The 20,922-nt window shown below is 41.8% G+C and overlaps 2 protein-coding genes across 2 annotated transcripts; one reads left to right on the top strand and one right to left on the bottom strand.

Annotated features, from left to right (window-relative positions):
* The first annotated feature begins 345 nt into the window (after window positions 1–345).
* On the top strand, window positions 346–17,992 carry RSW3 (Glycosyl hydrolases family 31 protein). The gene is made up of 6 exons (XM_088943520.1): window positions 346–2,189; window positions 2,770–3,043; window positions 3,133–3,268; window positions 14,575–14,785; window positions 14,895–15,101; window positions 17,491–17,992. The coding sequence occupies exons 1-6, from the start codon at window positions 549–551 to the stop codon at window positions 17,857–17,859; spliced, it is 2,838 nt and encodes a 945-aa protein (XP_088799646.1). The 5' UTR covers window positions 346–548; the 3' UTR covers window positions 17,860–17,992.
* Window positions 17,935–20,380, bottom strand: LOC148851869 (uncharacterized). The gene has a single exon (XM_088943521.1). It carries the CDS (start codon window positions 20,378–20,380, stop codon window positions 18,194–18,196), a length of 2,187 nt encoding a protein of 728 aa, XP_088799647.1. The 3' UTR covers window positions 17,935–18,193.
* Window positions 20,381–20,922: the final 542 nt, after the last annotated feature.

The following is a 20,922-nucleotide window of genomic DNA, read 5'->3' as shown; positions in this document are numbered from 1 at the left end:
ATTTAAAAAACCAGCGGTTAACCAAACCGACCGGTATACATGTTTTTGTATATATATTTTTTATATATTTATGTATATTATATATATTATATGTATTTTATATATTATAAATTAATAAATATGCATTATATATAAATATATATTTATAATATATAATATATTATTTATTATTTAAAATATAATATTTTATATATTTTTATAATAAATATTATAAAATCAAAAAATTAAAAAAATCAATGAACTAAACCATCGATTAAACGAACCACTCAACTAGTTAACCGACTGATTTCAATTTAATTCCAATTACCACCCCTACCTTAAATAAGCTTGAAGGATCTCTTTGCTAGTTCGAAAAGGAAAGGAAAGGGGCCTCATAAGCTATTAACGATGATATTCCCCCTTTTTTTCCTCTTCGAGATGTAAGATAAATGAAATAAAGCTGACTCTAAAAACTCAGCTACTCCTCTTCAAAAAGAGGAAGTCTCATCTGATCATCTCCTCACAGGTCTTGAAAACCACGTGGTAGAGCCCAAAATTGGAACTAAACCATGGCGACAGCAATGGCGAAGACGACAACGACGACGATGAGGGCTTCTTCTCTGCTTCTAGTGATTATGCTGTTACTGGTTCTTCAACTGAATTCGGTTTTATCTTGGAAAAAAGATGAGTTCAGGAACTGTAACCAGACCCCATTTTGCAAGAGAGCTCGTTCGAGGAAGCCTGGATCTTGTTCCCTTGTGGCCACTGACGTCGCTATTGACGACGGTGATCTCATAGCTAAGCTCGTCTCGAAGGAAGCCGATAAAGGGCACGGAGAAGGAGAAGAGCAGCAACAAGAAGAGGAAAAGGAGCCGGTAAAACCCTTGATTTTTAAGTTATCTGTTTTTCAAAATGGCATCTTGAGGGTTAAGATTGATGAGGATCCCAGCTTGGATCCTCCCAAGAAGCGGTTCGAAGTGCCTGAAGTAGTTTTACCCGAGTTCGAAAACAAGAAGCTTTGGTTGCAGAGGGTCTCGACGGAGGTGATTAATGGCGATTCCGGCCCTTCTTCCATTGTTTATCTGTCGGACGACCTCGAGGCGGTCCTTCGGCATGATCCCTTTGAAGTTTATGTTCGAAGGAAAGGAGGCGATCGTGTCGTGTCGATGAATTCGCATGGGCTATTTGATTTCGAGCAGTTGAGGAAGAAGAAAGAGGGAGAAGATTGGGAGGAGAGGTTCAGAAGTCACACTGATACCAGGCCTTATGGTCCGCAGTCGATCAGCTTCGATGTTTCGTTTTATGGTGCAGGTTCTGTGTATGGGATCCCTGAACATGCCACTAGCCTTGCTTTGAAGCCTACCAGAGGCCCTGGCATCGACCACTCCGAACCTTATCGCCTCTTCAATCTTGATGTTTTCGAGTACCTTCATGATTCTCCGTTTGGCCTTTATGGGTCGATACCGTTCATGATTTCTCACGGAAAAGCTCATGGGACATCTGGGTTTTTCTGGTTGAATGCTGCAGAGATGCAAATTGATGTTATGGGATCGGGCTGGGATGCCGAATCGGGGATCAGCCTGCCTTCATCGCAGGGTCGGATTGATACGTTCTGGATGAGTGAGGCTGGGATTGTGGATGCCTTCTTCTTCGTGGGTCCAGGGCCAAAGGATGTCATGAAGCAGTATGCTATTGTTACTGGGACATCTGCATTGCCCCAGCAGTTTGCCACTGCATACCATCAATGCAGATGGAATTACAGGGATGAGGAGGATGTTGCGCATGTTGATTCGAAGTTTGATGAACATGACATCCCGTATGATGTTCTGTGGCTTGACATAGAGCACACAGACGGGAAGAAATATTTCACATGGGACAGGGTGCTCTTCCCCAATCCGGAAGAAATGCAGAACAAACTGGCTGCAAAGGGTAGGCGTATGGTTACAATTGTTGATCCTCATATCAAGCGGGATGAGTCCTTTCACCTGCACAAAGAGGCTACTGAGAAAGGGTATTATGTGAAGGATGCCACGGGCAACGATTTTGATGGATGGTGCTGGCCTGGTTCCTCATCTTACCCTGATACCCTGAACCCAGAGATCAGGTCCTGGTGGGCTGAGAAGTTCTCTTTCCAGAATTATGTTGGTTCAACTCCTTCCTTGTATATTTGGAACGACATGAATGAGCCTTCTGTCTTCAATGGGCCTGAGGTATGTCACCCTTTTTAGTTCAGTGTTTATTGCAGTTGTATGCCTCTTTCAGATGAGTTTCTTTTTCCCCTTAGTTACGGATGAATTAACTAGTAATGCTCATGAGAAGGTCCTCCGGTGTACATTGTTTGCATATAATATATTCTTTATAATGAATTAGGGAGGAGTAAATTCAAAATCCTTGAAATATGGACCAATACTTTACTATCCAATAGTTTTATAGTATGCTGAACTGAGACAAAATTAATAAAATGTAGACCTAACAAAAATACAGTGACAAGGATTGGTGGCCAATGGATTTCACGAAGCAATCATTTATGTATATTAGCCCAATTATCTATGAGGAGAGAGTGATCCAAAAGTATGCCACCTATTGAACTCAATCTAGATAGATAAAATGGCAATATGCTCCAAGGGTTTTCATTGATGCATGCATTTAAAACTGTAAGGCAAAATATTACAAGACAGCTAAAAATATCAGCGATGCTTCGATATGATGTAGGGGCTACTGTTGTGGCTTGTTAATACTAGATGTTATCCTGTTATAGTTAATTTATTATTATTATTATTTTTAAACCAGGTAACCATGCCTAGGGATGCTGTGCATTATGGTGGTGTGGAACACAGGGAGTTGCATAATGCCTATGGTTATTATTTTCACATGGCCTCAGCTGATGGGCTTTTAAAACGAGGGGATGGGAAAGACCGACCTTTTGTTTTATCAAGAGCATTCTTTCCTGGAAGTCAACGATATGGAGCAATTTGGACAGGGGATAATTCAGCAGATTGGGATCACCTCAGGGTCTCAGTTCCAATGATTTTAACTCTTGGTCTTACTGGAATATCATTCTCTGGTTAGTAGGATTCATTATTTTATTAAATCGTCTTAATACCTTCAGTCTCCTCATCCAGGAAACTGTTTTAATGACTATACTTCATGCAGGTGCTGATGTTGGTGGGTTCTTTGGCAATCCTGAGCCAGAATTGTTAGTTCGGTGGTACCAGCTTGGTGCCTTCTATCCATTCTTTAGAGGTCATGCTCATCATGACACCAAAAGACGAGAACCTTGGTTATTCGGGTAATATATTCGATTATTCTGTACTTCCTTTGTTTACTTGATATTTGGTTTCAAATCCCACAATTTATTGCCTTCTCCCAGCCCTCTTAATAGATACTACTAGTTCAGTTAATTAAAATATTAAATTTTCTTCGTTCTGATCACTTGTATAAATTCCAAGTTGTTGGTTGGAGATGATTGTTTATTTTCTTTTCTTTCATTTGAGGCTTGGTTTCTTCTCAGATGTATCTCTTTACACTTTTGCTAGGTTTATGAGTATTTATAGGATGCTAAGAGACTGGAAATTTTTAAGAATATCATCATCATGGTCCTCTAGTTCATGATTTTCTGATTGTCTTATTAGGATTAGATGCATGTGCAATCTGTTAGCAGTTCTTATGATGTCACAGAACTGGAAGGTAAGTAAATTACCATTTTGACCAACATGTCTCCATTTCTACTGGTTTACTTCCTTGATGGAGAAGGTTGGGAGTTTCTAATGCCAGATTACATTCTTCTGTCAGTTTCTCTATTGGTTTACTTGATGGAGATTATTGCATTAGAAACTACTAAATGATCTAGATTGATAGTATTGGCTTCTTGCAGTTCATAAATTTATAGATGGAAAGAAGCATGAATCCATGAAATTTATTTTTCAGCCTCTACAAAAATTGGGTTCTTGCTCAAAAACATGTTTATCCAACTCTAACCTATAAAAGCCTCCTATGCTTGTTTTTGTTTAAAAACCTCAACCAAGAAACCCATGTTGAATAACAAGGGAAATGTTTACCTATTAACAAATAGCAAGGGAAATGTGCTACTAGTCTGGCTATAGAAGTGAATAAAGATTGAAAATTCATGAAGTGTGGTAGGATCAAGGATTAACATTTGATTATGGCATATTTTCTGTCTGCAGAAGTGGTTCATGGGAATTTGTAGAAACTCATGGAGACACTGTAAAATCCCAGTGTTACTACAATGGGAATAATTCAATTAGAGAAGGTTAAAAACTATATAAATAATTAGTGCCATTGATTTTTTTTCCCAATAGGAATAAATTGGATTGTGTAAGTTAAAAACCGTAAGTAAGACTAGATCCCTCCAGTTCTCCAGCCTAATATTAATGAACAAGCAAAACAGGTGGAATCAGTCCAAGTTAAAAGCAGAATCTTAGTAGGTATAATAGACAACAGACTGACATAAAAACTTGGGGCATTCATACAAAAAAAAAGACATAAAAAACTTGGGGCTTTCCATCTCTTTTCTTTTTAATTTTGTGCCTTGGGTCCCTTTATTTGCAATGTAAATTTCATTTGCACTGGTGTAGATGAATGGAACTGCATATGGGCTAACTGTAAATTATAATTTACTTTTGCTTCAGATTTGACTCTATATATATTGTGAGAAGTGGAATGGGAAATAAAATGATGTGGTCCCCACTTTGTATGAAAGAGAATGGAAGTGGGAGGAAGGTTATTTGTTTGGGAGGAGTAAACAAGAAATCAAAATGATGCGGTCTCCACTTTATCTATTTATTTATTTTTGATCAGCAACACAGAAAAGATTCATTAAATTAATAGAATGTGTACAGCAAGAAGTTGTGGGTAGACAAAGTCCACATAAACCCCACTAATTACCATACAGACCCAAGCTTTACCCAACAAAGAAATTCATTAGTTACAGACAAGCCCCAATGGACCCAAAGGAAATCCCACTACCTCTAATATAGCTCAGAACATAGATTGCCTTTGAACTCCTTGCTTAGCTAGACCCTGAGCTATGCTATTAGCTGTTAGCTGATCTCCTAATCCATCTTATGTGAATTTCCATATCTTTAGAAGCCTGCTTAAAGCGCCTGAACTCATTTCTTAATCTATAGATTGCTCCTTCCTCTTTTTTCAGTTAGTTTGCAACAACTTTTGAGTCCCCTTCAATAACCAACCAGTTTATCCCCAACTCTTTAGCTCTTTCTCAATACCAAATACTTCTGCCTTCAGTTCTGAATTCACCACATCACCATGCTGGATAGGGCCTGAGAACATGGCAATGATATTTCCATTCTCCCTTATTACCCCACTAATGCCCGATGGGCCAGGGTTTCCCAAACAGCTACCATCAAAGTCAGTTTCTTCCACCCAACATTTGGAGGGGACCAAAGTTCAGATACAATAGGTCTTCTAGAAGCAATGTTTGCAATTGTTCCCCATGATTTGAAGAAGTCTTCTGTCTTAAAATCTGCAAATATTTTCAAAGTTTTCACCCAATGTGCCACCCTTATGGCTATCACTTTAAATACAGCATCTCTACCTCTGTCCTTATCACCAAATATCCTCATATTTCCTCTCTGATTGTCCAAGCCACTGCTACTCTAATGCATTTTCCCATTACTTTGCCTCTCCTTTTAGAATACCTGAATATGTTGGAGCTAAAGAGATCTTCTACATTAGCAAGAGGATTCCAGCTGCAACCAAATAGAGAGGAAAATCACTCCCAAATAAAGTTAGCAAAAGAACAAGAGATAAAGAGGTGAAAATCAGTCTCACCATTCAGCTTACATAAGGAGCACCAGTTTGGGGACAAGCACCACTTTGGCCTTTTTCTTTGAAGCAAGTCACAGATGTTGATGGAACCATGGAAAACTTCCCAACAGAAAGCATTGACTTTAGGAGGGATGGATCGAGACCAAATTTCCTTAACAGGGAAAGAAGGAGAGGATGGAGTGACAACAAGAGAGTTCAAGAAGGATTTGCAAGAAAAAAGAACCTGACTGATTGAGGGCCTAGACTCTAGAATCTGAAACACTATCCCCCAAATCTATTGAATTCAACAAGTCAACCAAGGTAGAGACATTAGAAATTTCAGATTCCCTTTGATTTCTAGTAAAACCCAAATTCCAGCTTAAGTTTGAAGAGGAAGAGGGAGAGCTGATAAAATCACTAATAGGTTTACCCTTGAGTCTGGAAAGAGCAAAGAGTGTAGGGAAGACCTTTGACGAGGGGGAGTCCCCAATCCAGATGTCTTCCCATAATCTGATTTTCTGACCCAAAGCCAAGTAATACCTTATATGGGGAAGAAACAAAGGAAGAATATCATGGATGGCCTTCCAGGGTGCAGCTGCTCACATCCCAACCATTGCTTGATTGTCCCTGGATTCTTGAAGTAACTTTAGTCCACAATTTCTCATTTTCTTTGGGAAACCTCCAATGCCATTTACTTACTAGAGCCACATTCTTTCAGTTTTACATTTCCAATTCCCAAACCCCCTTCACCTTTCAACTGGTTCACCTTTTCCCACCTAATCAAATGACCTTTTTTCCCTTCCCCAGGCTCCCACAAAAAGTCCCTCATAATTTTCTCAATTCTTCTTATCACAGCTTGGGGCATTCTAGAAACCGACATGTAGTAGACTGGAAGATTCGCCAAGGTGGATTTGATCAATGTGATTCTCCTTCCCAAAGAAATATATTTTCTCTTCCAACTGTCAATCTTTTTTCAAACCTTTCTACTATTGAGTTCCAAAAACTTACCGAACGAGGGTTTCCACCAAGGGGCAATCCCAGATAACAAAAGGCCAATCTCCAGTCTCACAACCCAACAATACATCCAAATCTCTCAACTCACTCCCTTCCAAATTGATGCTTAGATTAGTTGGTTCTCAAGTTGGAGATCCTTTCAAACAAGTTCACAACTAATTTCAGATTTTCCACATCTTCATTGTTCTCCCCTTCACAGAAAATCAAGGTATCATCTGCAAACTACAAATGTGAGACCATAACTATATCTCTCTCGACTGACCAGCCTTTGATCAGTTGCATAGAGTTAGCCTTTAAAATCAGTTTACTCAAGACCTTAGCTACCAAAGTAAAAAGAAAGGGAGATAGTGGATCTCCTTGTCTAAGACCTTTAGTCCCTTCAGTGAAATCAACTGCAGTGCCATTCGCTAGAACTGAATAGTGACTTGTTTGCATACATCCTTTGGTCCACTTACACCATAAGTCTCCAAAACCACACTTTCTCATTATAGTGATAAAAAATTCCCAATCCATAAGATCATAGGCTTTCTCCAGGTCCAACTTAATTGCTACTCCCTTCCTCTTTAACAATTTTTTGACCCTCCACACACTCACTTGCAATTAGAATTTGATCAATAATTTGCCTATCTTGAATGAAGGCCCCTTGGTATTGGGAGATGAGAGAGGAGAGCACCTTTTTAAGACTCAGAGAAGGGACCTTGGTAATTACCTTATAAATACTAGTCACTAAGCTTATAGGTCCGAAGTCTCCTGGCTGGGTGGCACCTTGCTTCTTTGGGATCAAAGCTAAGAAAGTTGAGTTCATCCTTGGACTAATTACTCCCCTTCTATGGAATTCCCTGAACACTTTCATCAAATCATTCTTGATTATCTCCAAACAATCTTGATAGAAGGCCATGGTGAAACTGTCAGGCCCAGGAGCCTTAGATCTATCCATAGTGAAAATGGCTTCCTCAACTTCAATTTCCTCAAACCTCTTCTCCAAGGCTTCCACTTGATTTTCTTCCAAGCTTCCCCATTCCAATTCTCCCAAACCCCATCTCTCTGTGATTGGCCTACCAAATATTGATATGAAATGGTCAACAAAGGTTTTAGCAATTTCTTCTTGATTTGTAATTTCAGCCCCCCCACTACTAAAGAAGAAATTGAGTTCTTCCTTTTTCTACCATTTGCTAAAGCATGAAATTACTTAGTATTGCCATCACCTTCTTTAATCCATCTCTCTCTTGATTTTTGCTTCCAACTAATCTCCTTTCTTAACAAGGTATCCTCTAATTCCTTCTTCAGAGACCATCTTCATTCTCTATCATGATCTTCTATCACACCTTGGAGTTCTTTCCTGTCAATTTCCTCAATTTGTGTAATCAAACTGCCTTTTTTCTCTTCTAGTCTTCCAAACTTCACCCTGTTCCATTCTTTTATTTCCCCTTTCAATCTTTATAGCTTTCTCAGAAACTTTTGCCCTTCCCATGTAGGTTGTGGCACATAGAAACCCCACCTCTCCTTCACCTATCTTAAATTCCAGATGGGTAAGCCAAATATTTTCAAACCTAAAAGGGGAAGGGCCTCCCTCAATGGCTCTTTGAAACAAACAGATTGGCCAATGATTTGATGTGACTCTGGGTAATGATTTTTCCCTCAACTCCTCCCAATGTTCTTCCCAATCAGTGTCGGGGCCTGTGTGGAGCACTTCAAATCTATTCTAAGAAGGCCTGTGTGTAGAAGGGTGTGGGTAGAAGGATTGGATTGGCCAGATGTAGGGGTGGAGAACAGGAGAAGGTTGGAAAGAAGCTTTAGTTTAGAAGAGATCAAGGAGGCTGTATTTTCTATGGATAGAACAAAAGCTCCAGGGCCGGATGGGTTCACAATGGCTTTTAATCATGACTGTTGGGATATTTTGAAGGATGATCTTTTGCGGATGTTTGAGGAGTTTTTCAGGAGAGGAATTGTCAATCCGGGTGTGAATTCTACATTTATAGCCTTAATTTCAAAAAGGAAAGATGCTTCCCACCCGAAGGATTTTAGGCCAATTAGCTTGGTTAATAGCTTGTACAAGATCATTGCAAAAGTGTTGTCTTTGAGGTTGAAGAAGGTTTTGCCAGATATCATTGCACACTATCAAAGAGCTTTTGTGAATGGAAGACAAATTACTGATAAGATTTTAAGTGCTAACGAGAGTGTGGAGAACTTTAAGAGGGATAAGAAGAAGGGAGTGGTTTGTAAGTTGGACTTGGAAAGGCTTATGACTTGGTGGACTGTGACTTCTTGAGGAAAGTTTTGACTAAATTTGGGTTTGGGGATAGATGGTCTAAGTGGATCATGAGTTGTGTCCGGAATTGTCATTACTCAGTGCTAGTGAATGGGACAGTCGTAGATTTTTTTTCAGCCAGTAGGGGTATAAGACAAGGAGACCCCCTTTTTCCTTTCTTGTTCATTCTAATTGCGGAGGTTTTGGGGAAACTGATTCACAGAGCAAATTCTAGGGGGCTCATTAGAGGCTGGAGAGATGGGAGGGTAGAAACCCCCCTTACTCACTTATAGTTTGCTAACGACACGATTTTGTTTTGTGAAGGCGGTAATGTGAGTTTTATCAGGAATTTGAAGTCGGTGATACAACTGTTTGAGCAAATGTCCAACTTGAAGGTTGACCTTGGGAAAAGTTGTGTTGTGGGGGTGAATTTGGAGGGGGGAGAGATCAGGGAGAGTGCTGAAGTGCTCGGGGGTGAAGTCTCGGGGTGGCCTTTGAACTACTTAGGGTTGCCTTTAGGTGATAATCCCATGAGAGAGAGCTTTTGAAACCCGGTGGTGGAAAGGTTTGAAAAAAGACTGGTTTCATGGAAAAAGAACTACCTCTCTCTTGGTGGGAGAATTGCACTTATTAAGGCCACGCTTGCTAATTTACCTATCTTTTTCCTGTCGGTGTTTAAAATCCTAGTGAATGTTGCTAATAGATTGAAGAAGATAATGAGAGATTTCCTGTGGGAACCGGAAGAGGAAAAGAGCGATCAGAGTTAGCAGGGAGATAGTTTGTAGGAGTAAGACCTGTGGTGGTTTGGGGCTTGGGAATATTAGGAGAAGGAATATGACTCTATTGGGAAAGTGGTTGTGGAGATTCCCTTTGGAGAAGGAGAAGCTATGGGCTAGAATAGTGGCAAGTATACATGGGCTGGAGCATAATGGATGGGACGTTGGAATCAGAGCTAGGACCACGAGCAATTCTCCTTGGAAAGCCATTCATGACTTGCTACTAGTTTTCTCCCCTAATATCAGGTATGATTTGAATTCCGGTAACTCCATAAATTTTTGGGAACAATCCTGGGTGGGGAGTGCCCCTCTAAAGGATCGGTTTCCTTCTTTGTATGCTCTTTCTGATTTGAAAAATGAGCCAATCTCGTCTTTCACCACCCCATCCTCTTCCACTTCTGGGATTGGGTGGAACTTGGGCGGATTCTAGAATTTGGACCCCACTAGGGCGGATTCTAGAATTTGGACACCTACCCCCAACGAAATATTTTCTTGTGCTTCTTTCTTCAAAGTCTTAAGTCAGTCTACCAGTCCTACTTTCCCCCCTTTTCCTGTTGATGAGGTTTGGTGCAGAGCAATACCTCCTAGGGTTGGTAGTTTTTGTTGGGAAACCTATCTGGAAAGAATCAACACTGTGATCTACTCCAAAAGAAGAAACCCAATACTTGTTTGTCACCTCAATGGTGTGTTCTTTGTAAAGTGGATGGGGAGACTGGTTTTCACCTATTAGTGTCTTGCCATTTTGCGAGGTCAATTTGGGAATGGGCTTTGTCCCTATTTGGATGTAGCTGGAATCCCCCATCAGACTTGCAGGGCCTTTTTTCCCCTTCTTTTTTCTGGTGGCAGATAAAAAGGTGAAGGACAATGTGGAGAGGACTAAGGGCTGTAGTATGTTGGACACTTTGGGAAGAAAGAAACTCCAGGATATTCTCAGAAGCTCAAAGAGGAACAGCAGATCTGAGGGCTTTCATTCATATTAGGGTGATACATTGGCTGAAATCTTTGGAGCTTTTCACAGATTACATTGTAGATGACATGTTGAGGAAGTGGGGTGAAATTGCAAGTTGCACACAGCCCAAGTCAGTTATGAGTGTGGCTTGGACCCTTCCACTTGGTGGATTCGTGAAACTAAACTTTGATGGGTGTAGCAGGGGAAATCCGGGACAATCAGGGATTGGAGGTGTTTTTAGGGATGAAAATGGGGTCATTTCTGCCATGTTCTCAGGCCCAATTGGAGTGGGTGACTCCCTTAGAGCTGAGATCTTTGCAGTTATGGAAGGAGTCCAGAAAGCTAAGGGGTTGAACATCAGGAAACTCTTAATTGAAGGGGATACAGAGGTGGTGATAGGGTGGCTGATTAAAGATCACAATGGCTTATGGAAGTACAATAATGAGAGGGGGAAATTCAAGTGGCTGCTGCGGGAGATGGAAGTTAAGATACGTTGGGTTAAAAGATCGGCTAACTCCCTAGCTGACGGTTTAGCTAAACAAGGGGCAGAAAGGGACTCACTGTTTTGGGCTAAGCTGTAACTATAGTTTGTTTTCTTTCTTTCTTTTTTTTCCTTTTCTTGAGGTTCTTTGTTGCTCTTGGAAGATAAGCGTGTTTGTCTTCCTATTGTAAATATTCTATTGATGAGTTAATCAAAGTGTTATTGATCAAAAAAAAAAAAAAAAGGAGACGTTAAAAACCTATCCAGTCTTGAGCAAATCGGGTTAGCTTGGAGATTGGACCAAGTGAAACAGGATTGACCTAGTGGGAAGTCTCTTAATTCAAAGTCCTCAATAAAGCTGTCGAATTTCCTCATACTCAAAGTAACTCTCTGTCTTCCTCCAATCGAGTCATCCACATCTTATCACATTAAAATCACCTCCTAAACACCAAGGGCCTTCCCATAGACCTCTAACATCTGCTAATTCTTCCAACATCATGTTCTTTTCTCTATAGGAATTTGGCCCATAAACATTGGTAAGAACCCAATCAAAGCCATCTTGATTATTCTTCAACTTCACTGAAACTGAAAATCTTCCTACTAGCTCTTCACAACAGGAAAACATATCTTCCTTCCAAATTGTGTTATGATTCCCCCTAGAAGCACCCCAAGCTGGTGCATAGCACCTTTGATAATTTCTTTCTCCCCACAAACTCCTGATCTACATCCTATCAACCTCCTGAATCTTGGATTCCTGGATCAGAACTATATCTGGCTTTTCTTTCTTCAATATCTCCTTAATCAATCTCCTTTTTGTGGCACTTCCTAGCCCCCTAACATTCCAACTGATGATCTTTATTGAACTAACTGAAAAATCCAAAACACCTTTTCTCCCTAAAAGCCTCCTTTCATCCATCCCCCCTAGCACTAAACTCTTTGTCCCCTTTCAACATCATTAATTAATTTCTGCACTTCATTCATCTCTTTTTTTCCACCCCTTTTTTCCTGGCTTTTTTTGAACAGTCTCCTTGTCTGTTTTCTCTAGATTAAGGCCCATTCTATTGGAAAAATTCATCAGCTGGTCCCCTCCCACTTGCACCTTCCCTCCTGCAAAAACATCCTCCCACCCACTACTTTTTCCTGTTGTTTCATCGGAACAGTGTCATCCTTCCTCGTATCTCTTTCTTCTCTGCCCTTCTCTCCCTCCTCTCTGATCTCTTCCTTCCTCATATTTTCCCCAGAAGAAATTCCCTCCCTCCTACAAATATGCTTTAGAACCCCAGCCGGAAGTTACCTTTCCACACTCTCAACACTGTTATTCAAGTCCATGGGCTTAATCATAGTAGGAACAAGGACCGGGTCATCTGCAAGAGAGCTAACAGAGGAATCAGTAGCAAAACTGAAAACACGAGAGTTGCAAGGGTTACCATCCACCAAAGGAGGGAGCAAATCAACAACAATAGGTGTTTCAGCAACCGAACCACCTTGACTTGGGCCTAGGTTGCAAGCATCAGGGTAATCTGTTTGAGGAAGACCCATGGCTTCTGCAACCTGATCAGAAATTGGAGCCATATCCCTTGCAGGTGTTTCCTTCGAAGCATAATAGATCCCCTGCTCAGCCACCATCTGAACTTCCTGCTTTAGTTCACAAGAGTGGGATTCCCTAACCGAGAGGCCACAGGAAGAATCTTGCTGCTCCTGGATGTAGTTTGAGGCATTCTGAAAGCCAGAGCTTTGTCGACACCCTTCATCCTCACAAGACATCTGCAAAGGTTCGTCGAAGGAAAACCTCTCTACAACTTCAGTTTCACTAACCTTGTCTGCCACAAACAAGGCACCGATGCGATAATCCTCTTCATTGTCCAAATTGATTTGTATTGTCCCATTCACACTCCCTATGCTGGATTCTTCATCAAAGTAGCACTCTTCCTCTTTATAATCGCAATCAATCCACCGTCCGTCATCCTCTTCATTGTCCTGAACCTCTTTTGATCTAGCGTTACCTGGGATTAAGCTTTTCCTGCTGAGAAGGGGAGCATCTCGCCCACTGTAGTTTCAGCATCTCCCTTTGATAGCTGCTGTCAGGGATCGATGGGGACAATGATACACCCAAATTAGCATCCCCCATTGATCCACCACCTGTTCTACACGTGACATTTAAGTTGTCACGTGCAGTCTCCTTGAAGCTCGGTCCGACCACTTGGTTCAGCCCCGGTCTCGAGATTTTATTTCCCAAAAACTTCCCCTTTAAAATGTCCATATAGGACGCAGGTCCCTCCCTTTGAAATTCAAACTTATTTGAAAGCCCGATTGATAAAGGCAAAGTGGAGCCTAAATTAATCGAGGCCGACAATTTGGTTTCCTTTGGGGGAAACCCAAGTCTGACTCCCGAAACTTCCAATCTTGTTGATCCACATGGCCTTTGTCTTGCCACGTGAGCATCGTCTTCTCTCCTTGCACACTCCCAGAGCGTCGATTCAACTTTCGGTGCAACCCAAACCTGCCTCCACCTTCCATTGGAAAACACTTCAAGCATTCTTGGTATCTTCTCCGGCTTAGCATCTCAAATTCGTTAGGTTGCTGCACAAAGGTCAGAGAGATTCACCTCTTGTAAGGAACCGCTGCACAATGTGGCAATCTGGAGGAAAACCTCCTATGCCCAAAGATTGAACGGAAGTCAGAGTACTTTCAGACTGATGGTACAACTGTCGACCTCCAATTCATTGCAGGAAGGGCACCGGTTCTCCACCCTTGTATGACAGGGACAGACTGGGGAGATGTTGTCAGGTACATTAGTAATTTAGTATTGACCTGTTTTGACGGGTAAATTTCCATTTGGAAACACTTATTACAATATAGGTGATAGTGTCAGATTTTCATTTTTTAGTTGGTAACAAAATCTTACATTAATATAAAAAATAAAGCAAATAATATGAGAAGCTCAATAATTCAAAGACCACCCTACATACCCAACTACCCACCCTATCCTAGATAATTTGAAACCCAAAAGACCACCCAAAGGTCTGCTCGAAAAGACAAAAAAATAAATACCATGACGCTGTAGATATTCTAGGCCATTTTGCAAAAATCATTCTGTTAAGATTTGCAGACTCTAATCCTAGTTTTTGATAGTTAATATTGGCAAAACTATCTGCAATAAACCATGTTTTTAAGGCTTATAAGTTGTAACTCATGGATTTTGAGCCATGTTTCTGAGAGAAACCAAGTGTTACTTGTTGCAGTTAAATTCTAACTGCAGCCATTAAATAATTTGTTAAGCTAATTTATTAGATTGGCATGTTTCCTCTTTCTGGGCCTTATACTTGATGTGGTGACACAGAGAACGGAATACAGAACTGATCAGGGAAGCAATACATGTCCGCTACATGTTTCTCCCATACTTCTACACATTGTTCAGAGAAGCAAATACAAGTGGCGTTCCTGTTATGCGTCCTCTCTGGATGGAGTTCCCTTCAGATGAAGCTACTTTCAGTAATGATGAGGCTTTCATGGTTGGAAACAGTATTTTTGTACAAGGAATCTATACTGAGGTGAGGCTAATGGTTTTCTTCTACTTTGTTCTGTGTGCATGCATATATTGTTAAGCTTTTTCCCCCTAAACTAAATTGTGATAACTGATAAATAATACTTTTGGATCAGCATGCCAGACATGCATCGGTATATTTGCCTGCTGGACAGTCTTGGTATGACTTGAGAACTGGGGTAGCATACAAGGGAGGTGTGAATCACAAATTGGAGGTTTCAGAAGAAAGCATCCCTGCTTTCCAGAAAGCTGGCACCATTGTTCCAAGGAAAGACAGGTTCCGCCGAAGTTCCACCCAGATGGTGAAAGATCCCTACACTCTGGTATGTCTCTAGTGTTGAACCATCCTTTTTAATCTTTTCCACTGCAATGCAAACCAACACAAAATTTTTACTTGAGACTGGACATGTGGGACTCTCCCAGTCTTCCTCTCTCTGAACTTTTTTTTTTTGAAATTAAGGTGAAATTTCATTAAAAGGAGGGAAAGGTTCCCTCAAAGCCAGATACGAGAGGAAAAAGATAAAGATAAAAATGGAGAGCCAGAGAGGTCACAGGGAACAAACAAAAGACTAATTATATAGCATGAAAAATTATCATACCCAAGCAGCCTCTCCTAATGATTACAAATGTGAGAATACTTGAATCAGAAAAATCTTTTGTGATGTATGCCCCTCTGATTAGACATCTCTCCACCCTTCTACATGTCAACTTCAACGGTGAGCTTACATCATCAAAATATCCTGTTTCTTTCATGCCAAAGACACCGGCAGACAGCAGCTGGGACCATATTCCATAAAATGACACCCCTTTTGCTGAAAGAACTGACACATTAATAAGAGGTCAAGGGGAAACCCAAACAATGCTAAACAGACCCAAGAAATTCACCCAAAATCCCAAATTATGTGAGTGAACTCACAATGAATGAGCAAGTTCTGGATTGACTCTTCAGCAGCACTGCAAAGGCAGCAATGCTTTATGATTACCATGCCCAACACTCTCAAATTATCTATCATGAGAATTCTTCTCTTGATAGCCATTCATAGAAGGAAAGAGACCTTGGATAGGATCTTCAGCTTCCAAATCCATTTCCAGGGAACCTCTCCAGAGAAGATACCTGATTTTACAGAGGACACCTGATTTATCACCTATCTACCACACATGGCCCTGCTCCAAAATCTGCAAGGGCATCTGCTCCAAAGATCCCATTGCAGCACTAAGAGGTTCAAGATCCCAATCGTCCATGTTTCTTGTTAATCTCGGGGTCCATACAACTCCGTTACCAATACTTTCATAGCAGTCTTTCACCCTAGCTTCCTTGTCAAGAGCCAAGGTATAAATGCTTAGATAATAAGCATTAAGATGTGGGCTGTTACCACACCAATGGTCCTTCCAGAAATAGATAGATGTTTTCATCATTCCCAGCCTGGAAGAGATCAACGAAATACCCCTCTCCCAACAAAGAAATATCCTGTTTCTTACTTTCCAAGTTACAGTATGAAGAAAAATTAATACTCTTTTGCCTTTTTGGATCTAATCATACAATGCAGTATAAAATTATCTTCTGCATAGGCAATGTGTTTATTTAGCAAACCAAACAAGCCAATTTGTCCTGACATTTTGGTCGGTATCTTCTTATGGAAGCTATCCCGGGCCTGGGGACACAGTACCCATAGTTGTACTCTAGGGCTCGTAACTTTCCATGTCTTGATACCCATAGGATCATGACCCATCATCCAATGTTAACCATCCAATTTTACCTTAAAAAAAAAGAGTGAACACACCAGTATTCCTTCCATGCACCTGGGATCAACACCTGTGTACGGTGTGTACACTCATGATTGGTTATGTAGCCCTTTACACAGCATAGCAAGTATCAGATCTGGGCTCCATCCAATGGATCTCACCCAAAAGAGGGTCTACACTAAAAATAGCATGATCAGTTGACTTTCAAGTATTTGATTTTAAATTTATTAATGGAGTTTTCAAAGAGTTATGATACATCTCTTTTTCACTATCCAAATACTTTTATTAAAAGCATATTGTTGTTGTTACAATCATTGTTTAGAAAACCGGACTGGACCAGTGAGTCCAACCACTTCAATTGTGGCTTGGCCCATTAGTTGGTTCGGTTGGACACTGAAAACTGTAATTCATGAAAACTGGCCAAAACTGGCTGACTGGCCAGTTTAACAAGAAAACCGGTGAACCAATCCCGGTTTTATGAAACCACCTGGGTCATAATGTGAATAGAAACTTCAAAATGTTGATAATAAGACTTGAATCCAAGACCTCTCATTTATGTGTGTTAACTTGTTACCATTAATCCATCTTTGCATTTATTTGCGCCTCTTTAATGTATTTATTGCTTTAATAAAATGCGAGGGCCCATTTGGTTTGTAGGAATAGGGGTTTGGAATCGGAATCAGAATCCCATTCCCGGTGGAATGGCATTCCCCCATTTGAGGGATTGGCATTCTTCCCTCTCCTTCCCTTGGGAATCAAAATCCCATTCAGGGTCCATAAGATTGCTTTTGGCATATCAAGTCAAATGTTTGTAACTTTCAGTTAACTGAGTTACAAATGCAAAACCTTATTACCTTAAATATACGTTGGTTTTCTATTTATTTAAAATTTATAAATTGGCTTTTCTGAAATACTTGATAATGCTGCCCAACATCATCTTCTCACATTGATTATGTTTGTCTCTTTTAGGTGATAGCTCTGAATAGCTCCAAAGCAGCTGAAGGTGAGCTATACATAGACGATGGCAAGAGCTTTGAATTTGAGAAAGGAGACTACATCCATCGCCGCTTCCTGTTTTCAGACGGCAAGCTTGTATCTTCAAATGCATCACCCCCAGCCTCAAGCAATACACCATTTTCTTCAGATTGTTTTATTGAGAGGATTGTTCTTCTAGGGCTCTCCCCTGGGGCTAAAAGTGCCATCATTGAACCTGCAAACCATAGAGTCGATATCGAACTTGGGCCACTTAATCTTCGAAGGGGACAAGTGCCCTCTTTTCCTACCATCCGCAAACCCAATGTTCGGATTGCAGATGACTGGACTATAAAGATTTTATAGATTTAGCAAGCACAGCTAGGAGCTAGCCTTCTGGACCAACATTTTAATGCAATGGTGGAATTTTATGCAGAAAGAGAAGATTAAATTATAGCTTCAGTTTTATTATATGCCAAAGTAGTAAATTCTTCAATAAGATTCCTGATCTCGATACAGTATTTGATAATGTGATCAAACAGTAAGTAACAAACCAACATCTGCTTGAAGACATATCCACACATTCAGACCCATAGATCTCTCATTTGGTGACATAATTATACACATTAGATATCTGTGGCATATCTCTTGCTAGGGTTCTTCTGAGACTAGAGAGCAGCTCTTGAAACAGTATACTTAGCTATACATTCTTAACATGAAAGCTATGATTGTTGTTGCTTCTCAACACTTGACCACACTTGGAGCCGGCTGAGACCGAGTGTGAGAGGCGACTCAGGTGAGAGCTGAACTCCCCGACCTTATTGTCATCCTTCAGGTTGAGCCAATGACAATCATCAAACGAGCATCCAGGCTCCCCGAATGGTGACTCCACAACATCAGCGGGCCTCATGAAAGTGGGGCCCCAAGCGGGTGTCCCATCTTCGTATGAATTATGCGTCAATCTCTTAATGCCAGAACCGTCCGATCTAGCTATAAAGATTTCACCGTATGGTTGATAGTGATGCGGGTTTGATATAGGCTCTGCAGACACCCCAACATAGTCCGACGTGAACACAATGCTCCTCCCGTCGGGGCTGAAAGATGGATGGTTGGTCCGGCCGCCTTCACCGCTGTGAACCACCTTCATAAGCCCGGTCCCGTTCGGATGTATTAAGTAGAGGGCGAAGCCGCCTCCACCCGGATTGTCCCGGTCCGATGCAAACGCTATCCACTCGCCGTCGGGAGACCAGCTGCACATCGTGTCCGTCCACGGGCCTTCCGTAAGCCTGCGGAGTCCCCCTTTTTCTCCTTCTAGTGCGTCCATCACGTAGAGGTTCTTGTGACCCGACCGGCCGGACCTGAAGACAATCCACTTCCCGTCCGGAGACGGTGACGGAAAAGCATTGTTTTCCCCTCCTAACGTCAGCTTTTTGTATGTGCCCGTTTCATCGCCGTCGATGGTGATGGAGATTACGTCTACTTCGGTGCTCTCTTCGGCGAATTCCGGACCAGCACTTGTGTAGATAACGCCTTTCCGCTTCCAGTCCCAAGCAGTGGAGAAGGCAGTGCCGGGAAAGACTTCACGCTTGCCAGAGCCGTCGCGGTTCACCACATAAACTCCCGGAAAATTAACATAGGCGATTCGGTTTCCGTCGGGGGAGAACGATGGGAAAGACCCGTCTATCCTGAACAGAGAGATACCTGGTGCTGGACTATGCAGATTTTCAAGCATAAGTGGATTGCTCGTTCCTCCATTACCGCTGCCTCTGCATCTATGGTACCCGATTTGGGTTGAGTCGGAGGATAAAAACGGGTTGAAGTGGTGCGTGCGTGGCGAAATAAGCCGAGTTACCTCCTTAAACTCATTGCGAACAACGTCGAACAGTTCGATATGGCGGAAATCGGAAGTGGGTCTCCTTGTGGCCAGAGCGATGAAGCTCTTGTTCCCAGGAGAAGCAACTGGTGTGAAGGCATGAAGACCCGGTGGCGTGACTCGTTCTACTACCACTAACCCAGAACGAATTGTTGCCTGTTGAGGAAGGATCGCTCTGTAGACACTCCACCACCCATCGTCACTTCTACGGTGAAAATACAGAGTAAAGTCATCGACCCAACAAGGCCAACCGCCATGTTCAACAACTTTAATCCTCTTGGACCCATCTCGAGTCCTGAAAATATAGATATCGGTATTCAGATCTTCAACCTCCCCGTTCCATCCTTCCTCCCCAGATGAAGCCACAGCCATCCAAATCCCAGAAGGAGAAAGAGCAGGACTGAAGTCGGCCACACCATAAGGCGTCAACCGCCGAGTCTCCCCTGTTCCGACATGGGTCGAGTACACCGCAGCCCAGCTTCTTCTAGGCACCTTGGAATCCTCATGGGTCGATACGTATATAAGATAATCGCCTGAGAGCGACGGTCGGTCTTTCAGGGAAATTCCACCGTTGCTCTGTTCTGGGTTTAACAGCGGAACCTGAATTCGACATGGGGTCTCAAGAGCCGACCTTCTTATGGGGCTATGATGATAATACGCGTCAAGGTAAATGTTAGAGGAGCCGTGGCGCTCTGTGACATAGACGATAAATTGCAGAGGGTGTGGGTCGAGGGTTAGAGTTCGGTTGGAGAGGAGATTAGAGAGAATTGAGGAAGAAGAGGGAGAAGGGAAGTGGCCGTTGAAGTTGACTGACTCGCCGTCTGTGATTTGAAGCTCATCGACGGGGCTTGGTGTGTGAAAAGAGGTCGGGAGGGTGAAGATGTCGAAGGCGTAGCGTGACCTCCCGAGCGTAGTGAAGACGATGCTGCTGCTGCTCGATCTCTCGTCATCGTTTGCTACTGTCCAGGATATGATGAAGAAATAAGCGAGACAGAGAGAAGATCGAAGCTTCATCTCTGAAGGTCTCCTCGACTGTCGTCCCACTGTTCTTTGCCTGACAAGGAGCTTGCTCAATGAGTCGGTGGATAAGAAAAGGGAGTTTCTGGAGAGTAGAGACCGACACTGAACTCTTGAAGTGAACTCCTATGAGCTATGATGCAACAAAACAAGAGAAAAGGACTCGGGACGAAGATAACACAATGGTTTGGTGCCGTTGGATATATCAAGAGATGAATAATATAGAAAAGAGCTGTGGCATAAAATAATAATGTAGAGCTCGACAAATGAAAATTGTTGGTGGTTGTGAAAGAAAATCTTTTGAGGATAATACCTTGTCTGGTTTGTGGTTCATAAATTTGTTTGTATGGATTGGAGAAAATTATTTACCCCACTTACCAGGAAACGGTAACATTTGATCAGAGATTTGAGATTTCTGTCCCTTTTGGTTGTCCGATTCAACTCTCTTTCTACTGCCCCCACTAACCAAAGGAAAGCCGGAGGAGTCCGGATCTGCTCCTCACTTCCTGGCGCCTCGCAAGTTTCTCACAAAACGTGAG

The sequence above is a fragment of the Nelumbo lutea genome, chromosome 5, assembly GCF_056320005.1.
Source record: "Nelumbo lutea isolate HS-2025 chromosome 5, American lotus-T2T, whole genome shotgun sequence".
Lineage (NCBI taxonomy): Eukaryota > Viridiplantae > Streptophyta > Magnoliopsida > Proteales > Nelumbonaceae > Nelumbo > Nelumbo lutea.
The sequence above is the reverse complement of the archived record's forward strand: the minus strand, read 5'-3'. Positions and strand labels throughout refer to the sequence as shown.